Below are 22,770 nucleotides of genomic sequence, written 5' to 3'. Positions count from 1 at the left end.
GCCAGGGATGCTCATTGCTGGGCGGCCAAGAATGCAGCCTTTGTGCTCAGGAAAGGGGAAATTTTGGCAGGATGGAGACCGCCATGTTCCTGCAGCAGCAGGAAAAAGTCCTCTCACATCCCCATCAGCCCCGGGTGGAGCTCTGGGGAGGTCTCTCCAGCAGAGCCCTTCCATCAGTCCTGCTCTGACTGCTTTTAACATGCTAATAACCCTCTCAAGGGCAGGAGTAGCTCTGTGTAAAACTCATGTTCAGCCCTCGGTCATGGACATTTGCTCGGAGACACAGTGTTAAATATTTATCCTCCCCGCCTCCCCCTCGACTGCGCAGGCATTAACAATAGCGATCCAGCCGGCCCCTTCCCCTGTGCTGGGAACATGTGGCTCTCGGACCATGACAGCGAACGTTATCGTTTGTACCTGTGAATTATTGATAAGGTATAAGATAGTTCTTGCGGTGAAAAAATAATGAGGGGGAGAAGCTGTTTGCAGCCTGGTGGGGTGGGTGCCCTCTTCTCAGGGGGCAAAATGGGCGGTGGGACCCAAATCCTGCTGGGCCCCGTCTACCAGCTGACTGTGCCAGCCCTTACCAGTGAGCAGCCGGCAGCAGGGCTGCCTTTGTGCAACGCTGGCTCCACTCTCAGCGTGGCTCTGGCTGACGCCTGTCCTCTCCAGGCTGCCCGCAGCCCTTCCCGGGGGAGGTGGGCAGCTGCCCTCCTTCCCTTCTTCCCCAGACCTACGCTGCCTGCAGCCTTCCGGGGGCAGGGGCAATGCTCGCTCAGGCAGCTGCCTGGGGGTCGTGGAGGTGAGTGGGAATGTCCCAGCTCTGCAGGTCGGCTGCCCACCCCTCGGTGCTGAGGCAAGGAAGGAGCAGGTATCGCCAAGCTCTGCAGACGCTTTGGCTCCAGTGAGCAGATGGGGTTTAGCCTAGGAGAGCCTCTCAGCTGGCAGGGCTTTGGGTCTCGGGAGGTCTCCAGGGGCTGCAGGAGGAAAAGCAGTCCTCAGTACTCAGTGGCTTTACAGCCACCGATGCACACTGTCCCTGTGCCCTAATCTGTCTTCGGAAAAAGTGGCATGAGGCTACTGCATCCCTGGAAAGGAGGTGGCAGCTCTGGAAGAGGCCCTGTTCCTTAGCTTAGTGCTGTCCGTTAGCTGGAGCAGTGCATCTGTCCCCTGAGCTGTGGAGGTGAGAGGCTGTCCCTCAGAGCCCCATAGTTCACCAGCTCTGGTACGTCTGGGCTTCAGCTGTGCTTTGCAAGGCTCTGGGATCCACACAGGAGGGTGCAGATGGCTCGGGGGGATCTTGTCATCCATTGTGTGAGCAGTCCAATTAAAATCAGGGTGCCTCTCTAAGCCAGTTCAAAGCCTGGCTTTGGTGTAGATACTCAGACCCACTGTATTTTGTGGGAAGAGTATAAGCAGAAGCACCAGAGCATTATTGTGCAGATCCTGGCCCAATCTGGGGCCACACATCTGCGTTCCTGGGCTGGGTGATGGGATGCCAGGGTGTTGCAGCCACCGGACAGAGAGAGGAGCAAGGACGAGGCATTGTCCTCCCTTGCACAGATCCCCCCCTGCCACGCTTCAGCAGCACTACGGCTGCCCAGCCCTGTCATGCACCGACATCTGGTGGTTTTTTTACAACAATGTGCCTGAATCCAGTGTCCTGGGCTCCAGGGATGGAAGGTGTGCTGTTATGTCCGAAGGTGAAGGAGTGCATGGCCGGGGGCCACCCAGGCAGTGCTGCTCCCTACCTCCTGCCCCGTTTGTGGCTCTGAGCAGTGACTGTGGGGTTGGGAGGTTTCCCATGAGCAGCCTGGCTCCGTGGCTCCCTCACTGAGTTTCCTGGGGGAAGGTGGAGGTGTGTGTTGCTCGTGAGCACTGTGGGGAGAGGTGGATGTCTCATGCTGTTCCCTGGTGTTAGCACTGTCACTGTCCCTCTCTCTCTGGCCTGAAAGGTTTGGATTCTTGTTTTAATTGCACACTACAGTAGTAGAACCCTTGTTTTCTGTCTTCCTCCCTGCCTAAGATCCCCAGGGTGCTCCTTGGTTTGTGCACCCAAGGAAGCATTTCTGGTGACAGCATTAGTCTTTCCACCAGCCCCAAAGGATGAGCTGGACTCTTGGAGGGGCTGTGTAACCCTCTTTTCTGTTCTCCTGGGTGCTGCTTTTCCAGGTGTACTGATGCAAGTTTGGATGCAAAATGACAGTGATGGGCCAAAGGCTTGAAAATGAGAATTTTTAAGGAAGAGTGATAAGTAGAGCACATGTGCAGGGTTGCAGCACATGTGCTGCCCTGTGTATGGGTGCAACAGGAGATGCTCCTGGGTGGTACAGCAGTATGCAGAGAGCCTCTACTCTAAGGGTGCTCCAGCACTGGTAGTGTTATATCCCTGAGTACAAGATACAGTGTGAGAGCTGCAGTGAGGGAAGGGCCCAATACAGCTCCTTGTTCCAGCTACAAGCAGAGCAGCCCTGAGCAGGTGACTGACCCAGCATTAAAAGCTCTGGGAGCATGAGCCCTCGCTGCTCATCCTCCTGCCCCCCGACTTGCCTTCAGTCATGCAGCAAGGGCTGGCCAGGGCACCTGGTTATCAGCTCTGAAGTAAGAATTTCAAATTCTCCCTCCATCCTCATCCCCTCTCCCATGTCTGATGGAAGGAATGGAGAGAAGCAGGAGCACCAGGTACATGAAACTGTAGTGACATGAGGCAACCAGGTGCCAATAATTGCCAGGTAGTGGGCTTGACCTCGTGTGAAGCCCACCTGTGCCTAATTAGGGCAGGCCCCTACTGCGCATGAGCAGGATTAGGGGGCCAATAAAGGGCAGACACCTGGCATAAACAGAGAGTGGTTATCCACCTTCAGAGCAGTAGCACTGATCCAGGCTGGTCAGAGCCCCACTCGTGAGATTCTACCAGGACACCTGGTTGGACCTTGGAGCACCGCATCCATAGAAGAGGTTCGTCTTGCTCCATGAAACAGCTCTGTTCGAAGCCTGGCACTGTGGCTTGCACTTGCAAGTTTGCAGGCAATTACCTGGTAGTGTTCCCTGCCTTTGCTCCAGGCCTTTTCCTTTGCAAATCTCCTGCTTTCTGCTTTGCTTTTAGGAGAAGAGCCTGGCACAAGAGCAGATATGAGCTGTATTGGTCTGGGCTCCTGCCTGCACGTTACATTTGGGGATGCTGCAGCCCTCCGGTGTCCTATCCCAGAGTTCCCACAGCTCCATCAGCTCTGAATTGGGCTCACACTGAGCAGGCATGGAAGATCAAGGCACGAATGCTTTCTCTGCTGGGAGCAAGGCAAGGCAGCGGTGCTTTGACCTCATTCAGAGCTGACACATGATGACACCAACCCTAAGCCTGTTTCTCTGTCTGCTTTCTGACTAAAGGGGTTCAATAGGGATGGCTCATCCCATGCTGGGTCCCAGGGTGCTGTGAGATGTTTGTGTGCTTGGCTGGAGCTGGGGCAAATTCAGCCCCTTGCCCATACAAGAGGCAGTGGCAATACGGTGCCTGTGAACTCGACTTCACAAGACATCAAATGTGCTGCAGTTGGATGGAAATTGGCTCTCAGAGCTCCTTTCTTCTGGCACGAAGCAGCTTCCTGAGCCTGCTCCCCCCTCAGTGGGTGGATGGGCTGATAATATGAGGAAGCACCATGCCTGGGATCTCATCTCCAGGCTTGCTGACAATTTGAATTAATGTTTACTTAACTAACCAGGAGCCCTCTCACATCCCAGCTGCCTTTGCTGGGGGGGTTGACATGGCTCCTGGTGAACAGAGGTGTTTCTGAACTGTCTCCTTTGTGTTCCGGGAATCTAACCCTTAGAAAAAAAAACTGTTTCCAGAAGAATCAGCCCTTCTCCCAATTTACTTGAAAAGATATCTTGGATTTCTGCCCCTGCATTGTTCTTGGGCAGGATCTCAGTGGAGGAGCCGGCTAATTTGCAGTATTTTACATATCTAATATGTTGTCAGAAATGCTTTTAAATCCCTATTATATTTAATTAGGAGGCAGCTTTTGGTGTATTAGGCAGGAATGGGGCTGTCTAATTAGTTATTGGCAATTTCATACCCATGAAGGTAATTAAGTCAAGCTGGAGACAAGCTCCCATGCACACATCTGCTCCATTTTGGAGCTATTCTGGGATCCAGCAGGGTCAATGCAGGTTGTCTAGCCTTGGAGTGTTGTGTGGCTATCCAGGGCTACTGCTGGGCTCTCCACCTCCATGGGGTGAGGGACAGACATTCCCCATGGCAGTGACCATGCCCAGCCTGCAGTCCCAGATAGAGCAGGACATCTGCCACCCTGGTCAGATGTCCAGCCACTTCCTGCAGGGCTCTGACACCTTCTTGGCCTGTGACATACTTATCTCCCAAACCTGGCATTTTTAATCTGAAAACTGAGCTGGAATCTGGCAAAACATGGATCATCCAGGAGATATAAGAGCAGGCAGAGTTCCTGGCAGACTGAGGTGTATTTTTAGCCTGCACGTGTTGGAATTTAACTGTTTCTTAGGGGGAAAAAAGAGGTTTTCAAACCTTGGTGCCTAGCTCTGTCCACACCAGGAGCCCTGCTACTGGTCTGCATTGCATTGCCCACCTTGAACATAAAAGTTAATGGCAGGGAAGGAAGGAGGATGAGAAGCTGTGCTGTACAGTCCCTGCTTGCCTCTCCCATCACACAGGACTGCTCTGGGGGTCCGAGCTCTGCCCTGTGCCCACTGCCAGGAGCTCAGGGGTGCTGGCATGGCCACATGTATGTGACCAGGGCTTGTCTGCTCACCCTTCTGCTGGCCCAGGATGGCAGCCATGGCTTGAGGTAGCAACGCTGGAGCTGGTCACAGCTGAGGTACTACCAAGAGCATGGGTGGCTCTGGGGCAACCAGAATCCAAAATTGCACCTGTACCCTGCCCATGTTGCCATGTTCTTGCACATGTGCAAACAATGGGTGGCACATATCTCTCCACAGGTTCCCCTGAGATGGTTCCCAATGCATCCCCTGGTGGGGATGGCATCTTGCAATCCTCTGCTGGAGGATTTGCTGCTGCCCTCTGCTTGCAAACTCCTCTGCTGGAGTAGTAGCAAAGTCCCCATCCACCCAGCTCCCTCCAAGGGTCTGATATCTGCCTGGCTGCACCAGTATGAGCCTCTCCCCCTCAGCAGGGTTTGCTACCAGGACGCCCCTGTTTGGGAGATTTCATCCTCCCTTTAATCTTGGTGGCTGGAAGCTGGGGAACTGATAATGATGAAGGAGTGTGAATGTCAGCAGGAAATCAGCTTCAATAAGAACTGTTAAAAATAAGCCCACCAGGCCTGCTTTGGTAGGGGTAATCAGCCTTGGTGGCTGCTCTTTCCGGGTCCTAGAGCACGAGCCACAGCTGTGCCAAGCAGCTTCAGACCACCCGAGCAGCCCCTCTGGAGGATGCTGCAACCTCAGCAGATCCAGACTCAGAGGAGGGACTCCCTGGAGACAGGGTGCAGGTTCTTGTTCCCAATCCCCAGACACACCCTGGCTTTCCCCTTAGCAGGAATCCCCACTGCAATCCCAGCTGGGTTTACGCTAAGTTTTAAACAGCAGAGTGCAGCATGGCCAAGGGGCGTGTTTTTTCTTAAGGTTCTCCAAGAGCTGCATGCTGTGGCATAGCATGTGTGATGGCAGAGAGATGCTCAGCCTTCTTGAAGACACCCGTGACTGTAGCTACCTCCTGGGAAACACACAGCCTCCCTTTCCCAGCTCAGTTAGGCTGTGGTGGGAGATGTGGGTGTGCTGGTCAGGCACATCCCAGGGCAGAGTCAGCCATGGGTTCTTGGGGTCACAGAGCCAGTGTCCCCTCCTGAAGCGAGATGCTCTTGGAGCAGAGACAGGAGGTGTGATGTTAACCTCAAAGATAATTAACCTCTGGGCAGGCTTCAAAGGGATGTGGGGCTGCTCTTGAGCTTCAATATGGAGGCTGAAGGTCTGGCTGGGGCTCCCTGGTCTGTGCACTGCTGCCAGGTTCACTGCTTCTGTGAGGCTCCATGCATGCATGGATCAGGAAGGGGAGGAGAAGCACCCAGATGTGCCCCAGGGAACTCATTTCAGCCTCCCCAAAACAAGGCAGAGCTGTTGATCCCCAGCAGGGGTGAGGTCTGTGGGTGGCAGCGTTTCATGGCCACAGGGGCTGCAGCTGTACTGACTGCTGGTGGGAAGAGGCTGCCCGAGACTCGTGGTGCAGTTTTGTACCAGAGGCTCTTCAAAGAACCCATCCATGGAGGGAAGCCCCATGGGCTGGGGTTCTGTTTGTTGTAGCATGGCCATGATTGGGTGTTGTTCTCCTAAACCCTCTTGGTAGCAATGTTACTGGGGCAAGGGCAGCCCCATCTTGGGCTTTGTTGCCCTGCCAGCAGTTTTTATCCTGGTTTTGATGTGTGCAACAAGGGAATGGAGCCTCTTTACCTGCCTCTTGGGTTTTGCCTGCTTTGTGCCCTTGCTCTCAGTTTCCATACTCAGGCAGTCTCGCAGCCTCCTGCTCACTCTGCCCCATTTCCCACCCTCCTTTCCCATTGGACTTTTCTCCTATCAAGACTCTCCTCTCAGCCCTGTGTAAAATCACATCTCTTTTTCAGCTGCTGGGCTGGATTTGAACTGTCCTGCTGGCTCTACCCTGGCTACCATTGGGGGCTGTTGCTTTTCACCCTGCAATGCATCTCCCTCCCACCTTGCACCCCAACACTGGCTCTTTAGTGGCTCCCAGGTGCTTTCAGGATGCCAGGCTATGAGCTGCAGCTACTGGTGGGACACGAGTTTTGCCTGTCTTAGTTCTAGGGTTGAGTGTGATGATCCTGAAGGACCCTTGGTCATGCCAGGGCATCTTGCCAAGTAACTCCATCTGGGTCTTGCAAAGTTCAGCATCGGTTTCAGAGCATCCTCGAGGCTGAGAGAGTTTGTTTTAGACCTTCGCAAAGCTGCAACGAGGTTTTAGAGTTGCTATCCCAGGACCTGCAAAGCTGAGGAGCAGCATTGCAGATCTGCATCATCGCTACTTGGCTCACCAGCCTGTGCCAGATCTGGGACAGCCGGGATGCAATTCTCAGCTTGGCTCAGACTCATTCACACCTCGGAGGAATCCAGGAGGGCCGGCAGGGCTGGCTTCACACTTATTAGCAATTAAAAGGCTCAGAGGCTGAGAGTCAATTAGCTCTGAGCTCAGCAGTGCCACAAACCCTGGGGATGAGCCTGCTAACGAGAGCCTCAGCCAGCTCCCCACAGGGCTCGGGGTTGGCTCACCAGAAGAGCTATTTTCTTTTTCATTTACACCTTCGTTGAGTGTTGCTGTATGGAGTTCCGGGTGTCTTGCGTGTGAGCTGCTGGACAGGAGGCTGCAAGGCTTCCCATTGCACAGCACTGGAGCCTGACATCTCTTCCAGCACGGCACAGCACTGTCACCCAGCCAGGCCCTCCAAGCAAGAAGCTGTGGGCAGGTGAAGGGGGATCGACCTTGTCCCAGGCATCACAGAGCTGTGTGGGAGGGTCTCTCTGTGCCGTGTTGCTGTCTGATGGAGCCAGAGCCATGGGTGGTCTGGCATCCCCACTGCTACCCACTGCCTCTGTCCTAGGATCTGAAGCTGTTGGGCTGTGGTACCCTACTTTGCCAGGCACCCTGGGACAATGCTGGGTCCATCAGCACTGGGATGATCTGCCATGGGCCGAGGTTTCCCCCTGCAACAAGAGCAGCAAGGCAGTGAGCCACGAGTGGGTTCAGGCAGAAGCTGGTGGGGCCACACAGACCTGGGGAAAGGGACTGTTCCAAAAGTTTGATTTGCAGCACTTTGGGATCATGCTGAAAACAAGCCAGGTGATGAACATGGTACAGGCTGGTAGGTGAGCAGGCTGGAGAGTAGTATGGGAGCTGGAAAAGAAGCATGCTTTTGTGGACGGTTTTGCAGGGATTTACTGCTACTAGAGGGCAAGACAGAAGCAAAGATGTAAAAGGAGAATAAGCTTGTTGAACACTGGGGTGGAGGAGATTTAGGGGTGGTAAACAGCAAGGTTGGCGGGAAGCAGGAAGCCATGCAGTGATGGGGCCACCAACTGTTTGAGCTCCCTGTGGCAGTGGAAACATGGAGGTGGTGAACTGAGCAGGTGCTGTTTTAACACCCAGTGTCCAGCCAGACACTTACTGTAGAGGACAAGAGACCTCATGCAGTAGTCAGTGGGAGCAGGGGGTTATATGTCAGCCACACAGCAGGTCTTTTGCAGACAGTGCCGGGTTGGCAGCTCCTGGGTGTGTGCTGCAGAGCACACCACTGCGCACCCCAGCCTCTGCCAGACCTCAGAGCACTGGGAACAGTAGGTGCGGCGGCTGTCTCGAGGCACTTTGGGATGCTGCGGAGCTGGTGGCAATGCCTTAACCTTACATTGACTCCTTCTCCTGCAGATAACGAGGTTGCAGGAACAAAGGGACAGTGTGGGGAGGGGCAGTGTCAAGCACACAGGGTTTGCCTCTTGTGATTTCACTTGTGTTTCCATTAAAGCTACAGCTTTAAACTTGTTTCAATCTCTGAAGAGGCTGCGGTGTGGGTGGCAGATGCTTTACTCCCCCTCCCTCCCACCCTCCTCTCTATTCCTTGGCCAGCTCCCCTTGTTCCCGTTGCATCCCTTTCTCATGGAGGCCGAGACCCCCGGCTCTGGCTGTGCAGTGCAGCCCACGCAGGGGCTGCTGCTTGTTGGAGCTGAACTGGAGGCACCTCACAGGCTCTGTCCTGTGTTGAGAGCTGCTCAGCAAGAGCCCAGATCATGCAAATGTCATCATCTTGCAGGTCATCCCACTTGCAATGGTCATTGCATGTCCCCAGCTTACCCTGTGACCAAAGAGGGCTGTTGGTGTCACCCGTGGTGCGTGCACTGCACACCTCTGCAACCCCATTGCATCCCCCGGCACATGCAGTGTGGTACCAGCTGGTGTCAGTGGCTGCAGTTCCTGTAAGCATAGTGGCCTGGGTCATGGCATGGGTCAGCAGTGTCCCTTTGAAGCCACTAAGATTTATGCGTGCTCTGAAATGTTTTGCTAAATCAGCACCATCATGCTGAGGCTGGAACTCTTCTCACTAACTGTTGCCTTGAGCATATGTTGCATTTTACACATGCTCTGCTCTGCTGTCCAAGGAACAAAGCTCTCCAGCTTTAATGTTTTGGGAAGCATCTGCATTTCCTGGGAGGGAAGGGACTGGGGCCAGAGCCTGAGGTCAGCACAGCATTTTGGGAAGCCTTTCTCTGCCAAAGGAGCAGCATGAAGCATTGCTCCCTGGTCTAGCAGCATTTGCTTTTACTCTTTGCACTGCCTACATGGTGGACAGGCAGAATTTGTTGTTCAGGCTCATGTCACTGAGGTCTGTGGTCTGACATGATTGGCATGACATCATGATGCCTAGCAGTGTGCTGTCTTGCTCTAGCATGGGATTGTTTAGTCTTTGTGTATATATATGGGCCTGACAAGGATGACCTCTGATCCATTGCTTTTTCTAGTGCTGAGATAACAAGAAGTATTCTTGCAAAAAACCTCAGGTGGGGACAGGGGCAGCTCTCATAAGGGAAGTGATTAATTACTGTTTTTGGGACCTCTGTGGATGTGACTTTATGTGCCTCCTGCCCATCAGGAGGGGCACATGAGCCCAGCCAGGCTGGTATCAAGGCATGCATGAAAATGCACACAGAGGCCAAACTCCTTGTGCCACTCAGGAGCAGCGAGCCTAGTGCAGGGCAGGAGAAGCCAGTGGTGGTTTTCAGGGTAGAAGGATGCGTGGACCTCCTCATCTCTAGGGCTCCTGTAGGAACACCTCCCCACCTTTGCACAGTGCTCCGCTGTGCCATAGAGATGTCTCTTGTGCTGCATACAGGTTGCTGCAACCATCCTTGTCCTCTCTGGCTGTACCACCTGTGCTCTTGTGCACCCTGTCCCATTACCCATCAAGGCTGTCTGGGCTGGAAGGCAGTTTCTGTGGCTGCAGGTTGTGGCCTCCCCACGCAAGCTGTGGGCTGCGGCACCCGGAGCCAGGAGGATAATGAGATCTTAATAGTCCAATTATATCCCATCGATTTACTCAGCACGTAATTGTTGGCGGCTGGGGCTGCCTGATGAAACCCCCGTGCCCTGCCGCGCTGCGCCGCCCAGCCTGGGATGCTCCGTGCAGCAACCAGGTGTTCCCCTTTGAACTGCTGCAGGAGCTGTCTTCTTCCTCACACTCCTTTCTCACTCCCTCGTTCTTTACCCAAGGGGGGCAGGCAGAGACTGGAGCAGGGACCCTAGCACTCTGTCCTGGCTGGGCAAGGGATGCTGGCATCAGGCTGACCCCAGGCTGGCATCCCCCATTCTGCCCTGTGGAGCAGAAGGGTTGAATATCCCCTCCTCCCACTCAAACAGGCAGACAGAAGTGGCTCTTGCTGGGTGACAGTCCCTGTTGGCTGAGGAGTGCTGAGCCATCAGCCCTGTCTGAGGGTCTGAGGGCCTGTAATGGCCAATGTTATGGCAACCAGAGTTGTGTCCAGCTGATCCCCTGGAGACAGAAGCCAGTCCCTGAGCATACCCCTGCTGGTTTTCCTCACCACAGCTTGGCATTGCAGGTACACCTCTGTGCTTCTCTTCTGTTAATTTCCCTTTTGAGCTGGTTGTTGCTGGGAGTCCCACAGGCTAACAATGCCTAATGTGGAGGAGTCTCTCCTAGTTGTGATTTCAATCTTGCCTTTGTGATTGTGTTGGCCATCCCTTTTTTTTAAAAAGCAGTGAATAATGTTCTTTTTCCCCCTTGCCATGCTGCTTAGGACCCTGTCCCACCCCCCTCCCACTTCCTTTTCCATGCCCCTGCCAAAGTGCCATTTCCAGATACCTTTTCTGAGTGGAAGGGGCTCACACTGCACCCAGCATGCTGCACCCTGCCTTTCTTGCACCCTTGCATCAGGCTCTGCCACCCCATCTCGTCCTGCACAGACACCATCAGCCCTCGGGGCCAGGCAGCAGCAGGTAGCAAGCAGCTCCCTGTGACCTTGGGGATGTTAGAATGAGGCAGGGGTGGAAAGTCTGTCTGGTCCCTCTCAGCTAGGGTGGAGTGGTGTTGGCAGCTGGGCTGGCGGACTCCATTAAAAATCAAGCAGCCTGATGTAATGATGGGGGCATGCTGCAGGAGCCTGAACCTGAGATGGGGCTGTGAGGCCCTGTTCACACCAGAACTGGGGACTGGGGTAGATGGCATAGTGGCCAAAACCATGCCTTGTTACCCCAGAACCCTGCTAATGCTGCAGCAGGGCTGGTGCCCCCAACCTCCAGAAAGCAGCTCCCCACTGAGACACCCCTCCTTTGGCATTGAGTCCTTGCAGCCTTTGGGACTCATGTTCATCACCTTGAGTGGTTCATGCAGCTGGGACATGTGGATGGCATTTGTTTCCCCCAGCATGGGGCTGTGGGTGCCCACAATAGAACAAGCACTGGGTGCAGCCACTCCTCCCCTGCAGCAAGAACCAGGAAGACAAAGTCCCCAGGGAGATTCTGGGCTGTCAGCCACTAATGTGAGTGCTGATTAGTCTATCGATCTTGCATAATGTGAGGGTCTTTCTGTCCCTTCAGCTTGTCGTTGTCACCTGTCAGAGTGACATTAACAGCTGTGCCGGCGGGGCAGCCCTGTCTCTGCCCATCCCTCTGCCCTGGGCCGTGCTGGGAAAAACAGCATGTGTGGGATGACCCGAGGGACACCAGCCTGCTTACTAGCTTCTGATGCCATGGTCTTTGTTGGTTAGTTCCTGGCAGGCCTTTTGGCTCTGGGAAATGCTGGCTGCATTCTGGTGCAGCCACCTGGGATATCCCAGGAGCACCCATCCCTGCCTGAAATGCTGGTGCTGCTGAAATCACAGAAAGTTAGGGGTTGGAAGGAACCTCGAAAAATCATCTAGTCCAACCCCCCTGCCAGAGCAGGGTCAATTACAGGAGGTCACAGGAACGCATGCAAGTGAGTTTTGAATGTCTCCAGAGAAGGAGACTCCACAAACCCCCAGGGCAGCCTGTTCCAGTGCTCTGTCACCCTCACAGTGAAAAAACAAAACCAAACCGTGTTAAGAGCTGCATGGCTTTGGTTGCAAGGGCAGCTGCCGTGTCTGCTCGAGACTCGGTGTATGGTTGCTGTGGCTGGGCTGGTGCCTGCAGTAACTAGTGGAGTTCCCATTGCTGGTAGCGCCCAGCCCGTAAACAGAGACTTGTTACACATTTTCACGATGGAAGCAATGGCCTCTGATCTGCTTTGGTGAGTGGTAGAAGGTCTGGGAGACCACTGGATGCTAATGAGTTTCCAGTCGGGAAGCTGAAGACGAAACAAATTAAAGAGAGCAGCCCCTGTGCTTCACCCTATTGGAGCTGGCAACTGGTCCTGAGCACACGGAAAGCTTCTCACCTGCCATGACATCTCCGCAGCCCTCCCCAGTGTGTCTGGGATGCGACATGAGCTGCAACTTTCCCCTCGGTGGTGGTGCCCCGGTGGCTGCCGACACCAGGCGAGAGAAACCACCACAGAGCCAGCCCCGGCGGGTGCTGCCAAGCCTGGCGAGGGGACCGCAGTGCCGGAGGGCTGCCAGGCTGCCTCTTGGCAGGCAGCGGGGGGCTGGGAGGACGTGGGCCCAGCGCCGCTGGGAATCAATTACCTCCCCGCTGCGTCCGGCCCTAATCCCCTCTCGCAGCGCGAGGAGCCGGCTCGCCAAACAAGGCTCAATCAGGTTAAAGTGTGAAGTCAGGATTAACCACAAGAATGAGAGCGTGGTAATAGCCCCGGCCTCCCTGCCCGACCGCCGCAGCCCTGCTGTGGCCCCCTCCTTCCCTCCGGTCCGCTGGGCTCTTGCCGGGGAGATTAAGGCTGCCGGGGTTTGTTTGCCTGAGTGGGCTCCCCACTGGGAAGCCATGTCCAACAGTTTTGCTCGGTGCCCCGTTCAGAGCCGGGCAGGGCAGCGCGCTGGGGGGTTGGCTTCTGCTTCCGAACCCCTGCCAGCCCCCCGGGAGCCGTGTTGCTATGCCTGGCTCCTCGCCAAGGCTCCCTGGGGATTGACGGCGGTGGGGGACAGGGGCTGCTGGCTGCCAGGAGAGCCAGTGCCATGGACACCTGAGCCACCGCAGATATTTTACCAACAACTGTTATGCACGTGGTGGAACAGGGAAGTGGGGTATAGGATCTGAGCAGGGAAATTTCCAAAATCGCAGTCCCTGACCACCACCATTCCTCATGTTGCCCAGCAAGGTAACATTGTGTTGACATAGCCTGACCTTTTAGTCTTTTAAGGGATGTGGAAGGAAAGTGGGCTACTTCTCCCCATTGCACAGCCATTGGCTGGAGCTGGCTGCCACTAATTAACAGGCATCTGCTGGGTCAGAAACCCCCATGGGAGGTGAGCCTGGGGACAGAATGGACCTGGAATGGGGCTAGGCCAGGAAGGGGTGAAAGTGCTGTGGGTTCCCAGGAAGCAAGCAAGGGCCCTGCTTTGCAGATAGGCTGCTGAAAGCTTCCCATTTGTGCATGAACGTGTGCTACAGCCTCCATGGAGAGTCTGCCTCTGACTCTTTTCTCTAGCACTCATAGGGCAGAGGCTGTGTGTCCCCTAGCAGCTGTTCACCCCTCATCATCCTTCTCCTTTGCACCCCTGGGACTACTCTGCACCCTGTGCCATACTAGAAGGAACTCCAGCTGTATGATCCCCGTGGCATGGGGATGGGACAATGGCAGTGCTGTGAATGGGCATCCCTGAATTCAACGACTAGGAACTCTTAAACTTGGAGCTTTAGGAAAATATCTGGAAATGAAACCAGAAAAGACAGAAAGGGTGGCTGTGAAAAAAGGGTGGGGGGCTGCTTTCTTTCCCCCTCTTCTGTTTGTGCCTCTCACTGGCTGGTCCCCAGCGGGGCTGCCAGTGCTTGGGGCTGCCGCTGCAAGCTGGCACGCCACGTGCAATGGCACTGATGTGCTTTTATTTGGCAGGGTGTGAGGTGGCACTGGCGCAGGCGCCGAGGATGCTGCAAGCCACGCAGTGGAGCGAGGAGAAGCCGTGCCATCTGCTCTCTCTTTGGCACCAAAATGTAAAGCAAACATTGCTGGGAGCTAAGAAACACCAGGAGGGACGAGGCCATGCCTTGCTCCAATGCTGGAGCCCAAAGATCCCATGGGCAAAGCATGTGTTTGTCCTGGTGTTGTCAGCTGTGTAACTGTGCCAGCAATGTAAGCCCAGCACTGAGGCCTTGCTGCAACCCTCTCATCCTGTGTCTGTCCCTCTTGGCATTGGTACTCCCAACTGCAGCATTTCATTGGTGACTGTCACAAAAAAGCTGCGAAGGGGAGAAGCCTCGCAAAGTCAGTTGCAACCTTCTAGCAGTGTTTCCCTCACTAGCTGTAAGTGAGCAGCTTGCAGACAGACGCCTGGGTTTGCTCCCTGGGCGCGCTGGGATTCCCATGTGCTGCGAGTGGAGAAATACGAGCAGGATTTCCATGGAGGAAAGAAACAAACTGCAAGCAGGGGATGCCTGGGCAGGCAGAGCTGGAGCTGGCAGGGGGGTGCAGACCACCAAAGAGCAGTGGGTGATCCACTTGCTTGGCCCCACTGTGACTGGTTTAATGTTGGAGGACAGGCCATGAGGGACTGTGATGAATTGAATGCAGTGAACTTTGCCTGGGAGTCTCTGGAGGGTTTTCTAGGGGATTTCTTCTTCTAGGAGCCAAATGGGAATTGGGAACAATGCTGTGTTCTTCTGAAAGGTCAGTGCAGTTTCTGGATGTCCTTGGAATGCCCCCTCAGCTCCTCAGCAGAGGATGTGAAGGGGTCGCGGATTGCTGCAGGTGTCGGATCCATCTCCTTTGGAGAGCTCGAGACGACCCCGATCCCTCCAGAGGGGTTCGGCCCAGGCTTGAAGCATCCTAGGCAGGAGCCGGCAGAGCAGGCAGCGCAGGCAGGGCAGCCTGGCAGTGCCGCCGCGTGGGTAGCGGTGAAACTGCGCCTGATGCACACCAGGATGCTGGCAAGGGAGCTGGGCTTTACCCTCCCCGGGAGCCAGGTCTTTCCAGGGGCAGCATCTCCCTTTCTTTGCCCAGCAATGGTGCTTTGCCACCCCAGCAATGACTGTGGGTGGTGCACCAGCCCCTGTTCCCTGTATTTGTTATGTTGAAGGAGAGTTGGTGAGCATCCCGGAAAACCCTGAATCACCTCTTGGGACTGGGCTGGTGTCTCTGTGGCCTGTGTAATGTCAAGGGGTGCTTAATCCATGCAGGTTGCCCTCATCCTGCTCTTTATTCACCCGTGGTCTTGCTGCATAGGACAAATGATGTGCTGTGCTTCAGTTTCCCTGTGCAAGGAGGAAGCTGAAGACTTGGCCTCCTGCCCCAAGGGTGGTTGGAGAAGGGGTTGTGCTGGCCATGGGACTGGGCACAGGCAAAATAGACACTTGTTGAGCTCAGGGGAGCTCCTGGCCCTTGGGGTGGTAGAGAGAACTGCAGCATGAGAGCCATGAGACACAGATACGATAGGCAGGTCCCTGAGGGATGGGGTGAGCTTTGTTGGTCCACCCTGACCCTACTTTGCATTGAGATTTTTGATCTTCAAGGTTGCTAAAAGCAGCCGAGGCCAGCAAACCCACTGGCCACTTTGCAGACACAGAATTCACACTGGCCCAGTGTGCCCAGGTGCTGTGGAGTGAGGGATTACTCGGATGGTGCCATGTAATGATGAAGTAATTAATGACCCCATTATTTGTGCCCTCTAAAGTGCAGGGCAGGCTCCATGGGAATGCCTGCTGGAGCCACTAAGTGTAATTACTAGTTAATCAGCAGGGTCCTGTAATTATAGCAGTCAGAGAGTATTTAAGTGCAGAGGTTTTTTCCATAGCTGTGCCCTGCCACTCTGCTTACCAGACCCAGAGACAGCATTTCTTGGGGACCCCCAGCCTCTTGTAACCACTATGGATGGAGCTTGGGATTGACAGCAGGGCAGTGGGCAACAAAAGGCATGAAGCAAATTAGTTTCCAAGAGCCCCTTGAGTATTAGTGAATGCTGGGGCATGTCCCTCCCTGTGGGCACCTTTGTCCCATGGGGCGTTGTCTGCTGCAGGCACTGCTCATTTTCCTTTCTGCCTCGTGTCTTCTACAGGGACCTGAGTGAGAACTTCATCCAGGCCATCCCCAGGAAAGCTTTCCGTGGTGCCACCGATCTCAAGAACCTGTGAGTCTCAGCATGGATGGGCATGGGGGAGTTTGGGGTCAGGTCTGGTGTCAGAACCCAACAAGTCATTCTACTTGGGTTGTCCCAGCAACATTCCCTCCATCTTTCTTCCACAGGCAGCTGGATAAGAACCAGATCAGCTGCATTGAGGATGGAGCTTTCCGTGCTCTGCGTGGGCTGGAGGTCCTGTAAGTGGCAAGGGGCTGGCTGGAGCCTCCAGCCCACAAACCCCCTGCAGGGTGATCATGTCCTGGGGTGCTCCCTGCTCGCTGAGGCACAACAGGGACATCTCCAGCATGCCACCTCCCCCTGATCCTGCCCCAGGAGTCCATCTGCCTGCAGCTGGCTGTGCTGGGGAGACATGCCCAGGGGTTTGGGCTGTCCCTATCCTTTGCCTCTCTGTCTCTCCATCCTGCACTAGGGTGGGTGGGTACTGTTTCCCCCAGGGGTTTGGTATCACTGGGACCATCTCAAGCACTCATTCATGGCCTGTCTGCCCTGATCTGCTCCCCTCTGCCTTTCTGTAGGACCCTGAACAACAACAACATCACTTCCATCCCTGTTTCCAGCTTCAACCACATGCCCAAGCTGCGGACATTGTGAGTGCCAGGGCTGTGGGAATAGGAGGGCTGTAGCAGAATGTCCCCAGCTCTTCAGCTGGTGCAGGCAGCTCAGCAGTCACCATGGGGAGGGGATGGGGGGAATATCCCCAAGGGCTGCCAAGCAGGGTGGCTTTGGCAACAGGCACAGGTGCTCTTGGGCTCCTCTGTGTCTCCTTCTATATGCCCCTAGTCTTTGGGAAAAAATGGAGGGCAGGGGCATGGGCAGGAGTTGTCCTGTGGCTGCTGATTGCCCTGTCCACCTACAGTCGTCTGCACTCCAACCACCTCTTCTGTGACTGCCACCTGGCCTGGCTCTCACAGTGGCTGCGCCAGCGTCCCACCATTGGGCTCTTCACCCAGTGTGCTGCTCCAGCCCAGCTCCGTGGCCTCAACGTGGCTGAGATACAGAAGAATGAGTTCAGCTGCTCTGGTGAGGGGGACAGGGGAGGCAGTGGGAGCTATGGCAGAGTCATCAATCATGGGGACAAAGCCTGTCCCACCACTGCAGCTCACCTCCATTCCCTGACACATGCCTCAGAGCCTGGATGCTCATGGTGGGCTCAGCTCAGCTCATCACTGTCCCTGGTGTGGGGACAATATGGTATAACACCACGCTATCAGTGTGACAAAGGGTTCATCAGTCTGTGCCCTTGCAGCTGTATGCCTTCTGCATGAGGCTGGCTGCACTAGGATCTTATGCACCCCATCGAGGGTGCCATGAGTTGTCCCAGCACACCAGGTCCCTTCCTGGGGGTGCTGCCACCCATGCACCTCGACCAGATCTTCGCAATTCTTATGCTGGCTGCTTCCCTGGCAGGACAAACGGACCCAGCACATGCTCAGCTCTGCAGCTTGTCCTCTGGCTCCTGCCCAGCCATGTGCACTTGCAGCAATGGCATCGTGGACTGTCGGGGCAAGGGGTTGACAGCCATCCCTGCCAACCTGCCTGAGACCATGACAGAGATGTGAGTACTGCCCTACACTGTCACTGCTGGGCTCCGGGGGGCTAGAAGCAGCGAGGACACAGAGGCAAGCCCCACAACTCAGACATCCTGCAGGGTGGCAGGCTCTCTTTGCCCTTCTCCAGTGATGCCCAGATTTAGCTCTGGATTTAGGTGCATTAAAAATGTAAATAGATAAATAATCTCCTTAGGGGAATCCAATTATGGTGCAAAGCTCTCACTGGGACAGCATACAAAGCACATATGAGGCAGCAGGCACCCCCAGGCCCAGGGTGCTGGGGAGGACAAGGTGCTTCCCTTACCCCAGCCAGCACAATCCCCCACCCATGACACCCAACCTCCCTGATTGAGGAAGCCCCAAACACAGGCTGCAATTTGTCCCAGGGGTGAATGGTGCCACTCTGGTGGAGTACTTTACTGCAAGCCTGTGAGTCTTGCAGCTCCACAGTCCTGTCAGTGGGGTGCTGGGGCTTGGCCAGCCTTACAACACTCATCTCTTAGCCTTCTCTTTGCAGACGCCTGGAGCTCAATGGCATCAAGTCCATCCCCCCAGGTGCCTTTTCCCCATACAAGAAGCTGCGGAGGATGTAAGTGTGCAGCCCCCACCAGCCCACCCTGAACTCCAGCACCCTTCACTTTGCTGGCCACTACAATGACCCCACAGCCCCTAGTGTGTCAGACATTGGGCACTTGCCATGACATGGGTGCCCCACATGGCAGCACTGGGTTGGGGTACACCAAATGTGTATATTGGGTACTGGCCTGGAGGATGGGGGCATGGTATGAGAGAAGAAGAGACCAGGACACGCTCTCTGGGTTTCAGAGACCTGAGCAACAACCAGATCTCAGAGATCGCCCCCGACGCCTTCCAGGGGCTGCGCTCATTGAACTCACTGTAAGTGCCTACACTGGGGTGTGTGGGATGAGATGGGGTGGATGTGCACCCCCTGAGCTGTCTCCCATACTGCTCCCCCCCATTTGTCTCACACCAGCCTTTCTCTCCCAGGGTGCTGTATGGCAACAAGATCACGGACCTCCCCAGGGGTGTCTTTGGGGGACTTTTCGCCCTGCAGTTGCTGTAAGGCATTTGTGGCTGTGTGGGATGCTCTGCGGAGACACTGGGAAGTGGGGCTGAGGTCCACAATGTCTGCGGTGCATGGGAGGGATCCTCAGACTCAACTCCATTCCTCCTTGCCAGGCTCCTCAATGCCAACAAGATCAACTGTGTGCGGGCAGATACCTTCCAGGACCTGCAGAACCTGTCGTTGCTCTCACTCTATGACAACAAGATCCAGAGCTTGGCCAAGGGCACCTTTACCTCTCTGCGGGCCATCCAGACCCTGTGAGTGCCTACACCACCTCCGATGCCCACATGGGTGGGCACTCTGGAAGGGAGAATCTCAGTGGGTTGGTGGGGCTGGAGCTGGCAGTGATTTGCTGCCCCCAGTAGTGTGGCACACAATGTCCCTGGTGCAGGCACCTGGCCCAGAACCCCTTTGTCTGTGACTGCAACCTGAAGTGGCTGGCAGACTTCCTCCGTGCCAACCCCATTGAGACCAGCGGTGCCCGCTGTGCCAGCCCCCGGCGCCTCGCCAACAAACGCATCGGACAGATCAAGAGCAAGAAGTTTCGCTGCTCGGGTGAGAACTGTCCCTATTGTTCCCCCCCACAGGTGCTCTGTGTCACGGCTGTACTCAGCCCTGCCTCAGCCCGGTGTCCATGTGCTCACTGTGCTGATGTACTTTTTTCTCCACAGCCAAAGAGCAGTATTTCATCCCAGGTAAGAGGAAGAGCCACACATGTGGGTGCAGCATATGTAGGTGTGTGGTGCCCTTTTGACCAGGTCTGGACCAGCAGAACCATGCTGCGTTTCTCATCATTTCTGCTTGCTGAGTTCCCAGCTGCTGCAGTAACAAAATTGTTGGGTACCATGGTGTGCCAGGATCTCCCATTGTGCCAGCATCTGGTTGGGCACAGGGGCATCCCTGGTGTCCAGCTCTTGTTGGAGGAGGGGAAGGAGGTTGTGGGCACTGCAGCACCTCACCTGCCCAGGACAAATATCCCTGCAGATAAGCTGCTGTGGGAGGGAACACAGGGGTGTAATGTGGCTGGTATGGGGGTAGCTGAGGAAGAGATGGAGAACTGCTGGGGGTGTGGGAGGGTCAAAGGAGGGGAGGGCAGGCACAGGCCCTGTGCCTTTGCCCCTGGGAGCCCACGCTGCCCTTTCTGACCCACAGGGACAGAGGATTACCAGCTTAATAGCGAATGCAACAGTGACATGATCTGCCCCCCGAAGTGCCGCTGCGAGTCCAGTGTGGTCGAGTGCTCCAATGCGAAGCTCACCAAGATCCCAGAGCGCATCCCACAGTCCACAGCTGAGCTGTGAGAGCCTCCTCCCTCCCACCCCACTTGGTGTTCCACAGACGCAGCATCCCCAGCACTGGCTTGGCTCAGGGATTGGTCTGTGCCAGGCTCCTTGCAGCCATCTCCTGAGCTATTTTCCCTGCCGCCCACCCCAGGCGCCTGAACAACAACGAAATCTCTGTTCTGGAGGCCACTGGTGTCTTCAAGAAACTCCCACATCTGAAGAAAATGTGAGTATCAGGCAGGCACAGTTCTACCGTGAGTGCCTTAAGGGCTGGAAATGCACATGGGTTCCTGAGGCCAGGGCAGCCTCATGTATGAAATGGAGGGGCATGTCCCAGTCCAAGGGTCCCCTGAGGGTCTGGGCATCACAGGGTGCTTGGTGGGGCTTATGGGAGGCAGGGTTCAGGACAGAGCTCCTCATCCCTATCTGCTTTCCCTTCTTCACAGCAATCTCAGCAACAACAAGGTGTCTGAGATCGAGGATGGGGCTTTTGAGGGGGCATCCTCCGTCAGCGAGCTGCACCTCACAGTCAATCAGCTGGAGTCTGTGCGAAGTGGCATGTTCAGGGGCCTGGATGGGCTGAGGACCCTGTGAGTCCCTTCTTTTCCATGGGGATGGGAACATCCCTGCTCCTTGCTTCCCTGTCCTGCCCAAGCCCAAGGCAACAATGCTTTGGGATGACCTCGGGAGCACCATACCCATCCTCTGGCCATATCCAGAGCCAGGGAAGGGGCTGGTTTTTGCTGCTGAGGAACTGGTTAAGGCTCATTCTTCTGCCCAGCAGCAAGGTGGGCACAGCCCTGGTGCTGCCAAGGTGGGTTTCACCTGTGGCGCCTGCCCGGTTTCTTAGGTGGTCTCCTCCCCTTTTCCTCTACAGGATGCTGAGGAACAACCGCATCAGCTGCATCCACAATGACAGCTTCACAGGGCTGCGCAACGTCCGCCTGCTCTCCCTGTATGACAACCAGATCAGCACCATCGCACCGGGTGCCTTCGACACCCTGCAGTCCCTCTCCACTCTGTATGTTTGGGCCGCAGGGGGATGCTCCCAAGCTGTCTCCATCATGGCAAGGGGCTACAGGGAATCTCCTTGCCCCAGGGATGCTCAGGCGATGCCTTTGTGCTCCCTCCTGTGTGCAGGAACCTGCTTGCCAACCCCTTCAACTGCAACTGCCAGCTGGCCTGGCTGGGGGACTGGCTGCGCAAGAGGAAGATCGTGACGGGGAACCCACGGTGCCAAAACCCAGACTTCCTCCGGCAGATCCCACTCCAGGATGTGGCATTCCCTGACTTCAGGTGTGAGGAAGGTAACTCATGGGCCTTACGGTGCTGAGGGGCGCTGGGGGACTGGGTTGCTCTTCCCAAGCTGGCATCACACTCTCTGTCCCAGGACCATCCCTGCTGTCTGTCAGTGTCCTGTGGCGAGATGGGAGCTCAGATTGTCCCTCAGCCCACTAGTGCCATCCCCTAATGATGTACAGGTTTCTCTTCATGGTACCCAAGTCCTTAGAGGTTGCACACAAATACCCAGGAGCTGCTCTGAAGCCTGGAGAGGAGTTTGCACCCACTGCACCACATGGTCCTTGTACGTAGGCAGGTCCATGCTGGCAAATGCTGTGCCCTGGGTACTGGCAGGAGCAGATGTGTGGAGAAAACCCACCAGGATTCATCCTGCTCATTCCTCTTTCCATTCCCAACCCCTCACATGTTCTGGAGCTGGGCAAACGGAGCTGGCAGAGAGCGCACTTGTGAAGAGGAAAGACTTTATTTATTTAATTTTTAAATTTAGAACAGCTTTTTGAGCCCTCTGGAAAATATTTGCAAACAAATCATCATTTCTTCTGCTTTCCCTCCTCCACCACATCAAAGACTGAAAGGTTGCATCCTGTGCCTTTCCTAGTGGTGCAAGATAGATAATGTATGATTGTTCCAGGGATGCTTCTGCTGTTGGAGCCGGTGTCATTTTGGGGAAGGAGGAGTGATGCTGGCTCCACAGTCACCTTTCCCTCTAGCCTGGGTCTGGTGAAGGTTATTTCAGTAGAGTTAGCAGGTCTGAGCCCCTTCTCCTGTGCCTTCCTCTCTGATCACCCTGGGGCTATGTTTTTGCTTGAAAATGGTGAAAATCAGAGCAGCTTTGGCTGGTTGCATCCAGGTAGGTTCTGGATACAGGAGCGATTCCTGTACTGCTGGCTTTCATCCAAGTGGGAGCTGTTCCCTGTGGGCAGGCTGCCTGCAGCACCTGGCTTTGGGGGCAAGCATGGTTGGGGAGTGGTCCTGGGTGAGCACAAGGCATCGAGTCTAGACTCGCACAGTGCTTAAGGCTTGTCCCCTGGTGACTTCGTGTCTCTCTGTGCCCTGTGCAGGTCAGGAGGAGACCAGCTGTGTTCCCCGGCCCCAGTGCCCTCAGGAGTGCACCTGCCTCGACACTGTTGTCCGCTGCAGCAACAAACACCTCAAGGCCCTGCCCAAGGGGATCCCCAAGAATGTCACAGAGCTGTGAGTGGCTGGCAGGTGTACAGATTCTCCCCTGATTTTCAACAGGTTCATGACTCTGGAGAGGGTGTCTCCACTGCAGGACTGCTGGCATTATGGTGGACATGCACCCTCCCACACCCCCATGCCAGCT

At 55.4% G+C, this 22,770-nt stretch overlaps 1 protein-coding gene across 3 annotated transcripts in view; it reads left to right on the top strand.

The window, feature by feature from the left end:
- SLIT1 (slit guidance ligand 1) overlaps nucleotides 1–22,770 on the top strand; it is a 60,825-nt gene that overhangs the window by 27,734 nt on the left and 10,321 nt on the right. For 2 of the 3 annotated variants that reach the window (XR_011726766.1, XM_071748497.1), the window contains exons 5-21: nucleotides 16,141–16,212; nucleotides 16,329–16,400; nucleotides 16,740–16,811; nucleotides 17,081–17,244; nucleotides 17,632–17,779; nucleotides 18,292–18,363; nucleotides 18,600–18,671; nucleotides 18,783–18,854; nucleotides 18,975–19,118; nucleotides 19,253–19,416; nucleotides 19,533–19,556; nucleotides 20,014–20,158; nucleotides 20,296–20,370; nucleotides 20,591–20,734; nucleotides 21,022–21,165; nucleotides 21,285–21,451; nucleotides 22,508–22,640. Coding sequence is in view for 2 of the 3 variants with exons in the window: in XM_071748497.1 (XP_071604598.1) it covers nucleotides 16,141–16,212; nucleotides 16,329–16,400; nucleotides 16,740–16,811; nucleotides 17,081–17,244; nucleotides 17,632–17,779; nucleotides 18,292–18,363; nucleotides 18,600–18,671; nucleotides 18,783–18,854; nucleotides 18,975–19,118; nucleotides 19,253–19,416; nucleotides 19,533–19,556; nucleotides 20,014–20,158; nucleotides 20,296–20,370; nucleotides 20,591–20,734; nucleotides 21,022–21,165; nucleotides 21,285–21,451; nucleotides 22,508–22,640 (1,884 nt within the window). In the remaining variant the exon portion in view is untranslated. The remainder of the gene's footprint in view (nucleotides 1–16,140; nucleotides 16,213–16,328; nucleotides 16,401–16,739; nucleotides 16,812–17,080; nucleotides 17,245–17,631; nucleotides 17,780–18,291; nucleotides 18,364–18,599; nucleotides 18,672–18,782; nucleotides 18,855–18,974; nucleotides 19,119–19,252; nucleotides 19,417–19,532; nucleotides 19,557–20,013; nucleotides 20,159–20,295; nucleotides 20,371–20,590; nucleotides 20,735–21,021; nucleotides 21,166–21,284; nucleotides 21,452–22,507; nucleotides 22,641–22,770) is intronic. The other variant, XM_071748499.1, reaches the window with a different exon arrangement.

Source organism: Heliangelus exortis, chromosome 7 (genome assembly GCF_036169615.1).
Source record: "Heliangelus exortis chromosome 7, bHelExo1.hap1, whole genome shotgun sequence".
Taxonomy (NCBI): domain Eukaryota; kingdom Metazoa; phylum Chordata; class Aves; order Apodiformes; family Trochilidae; genus Heliangelus; species Heliangelus exortis.
The sequence above is the reverse complement of the archived record's forward strand: the minus strand, read 5'-3'. Positions and strand labels throughout refer to the sequence as shown.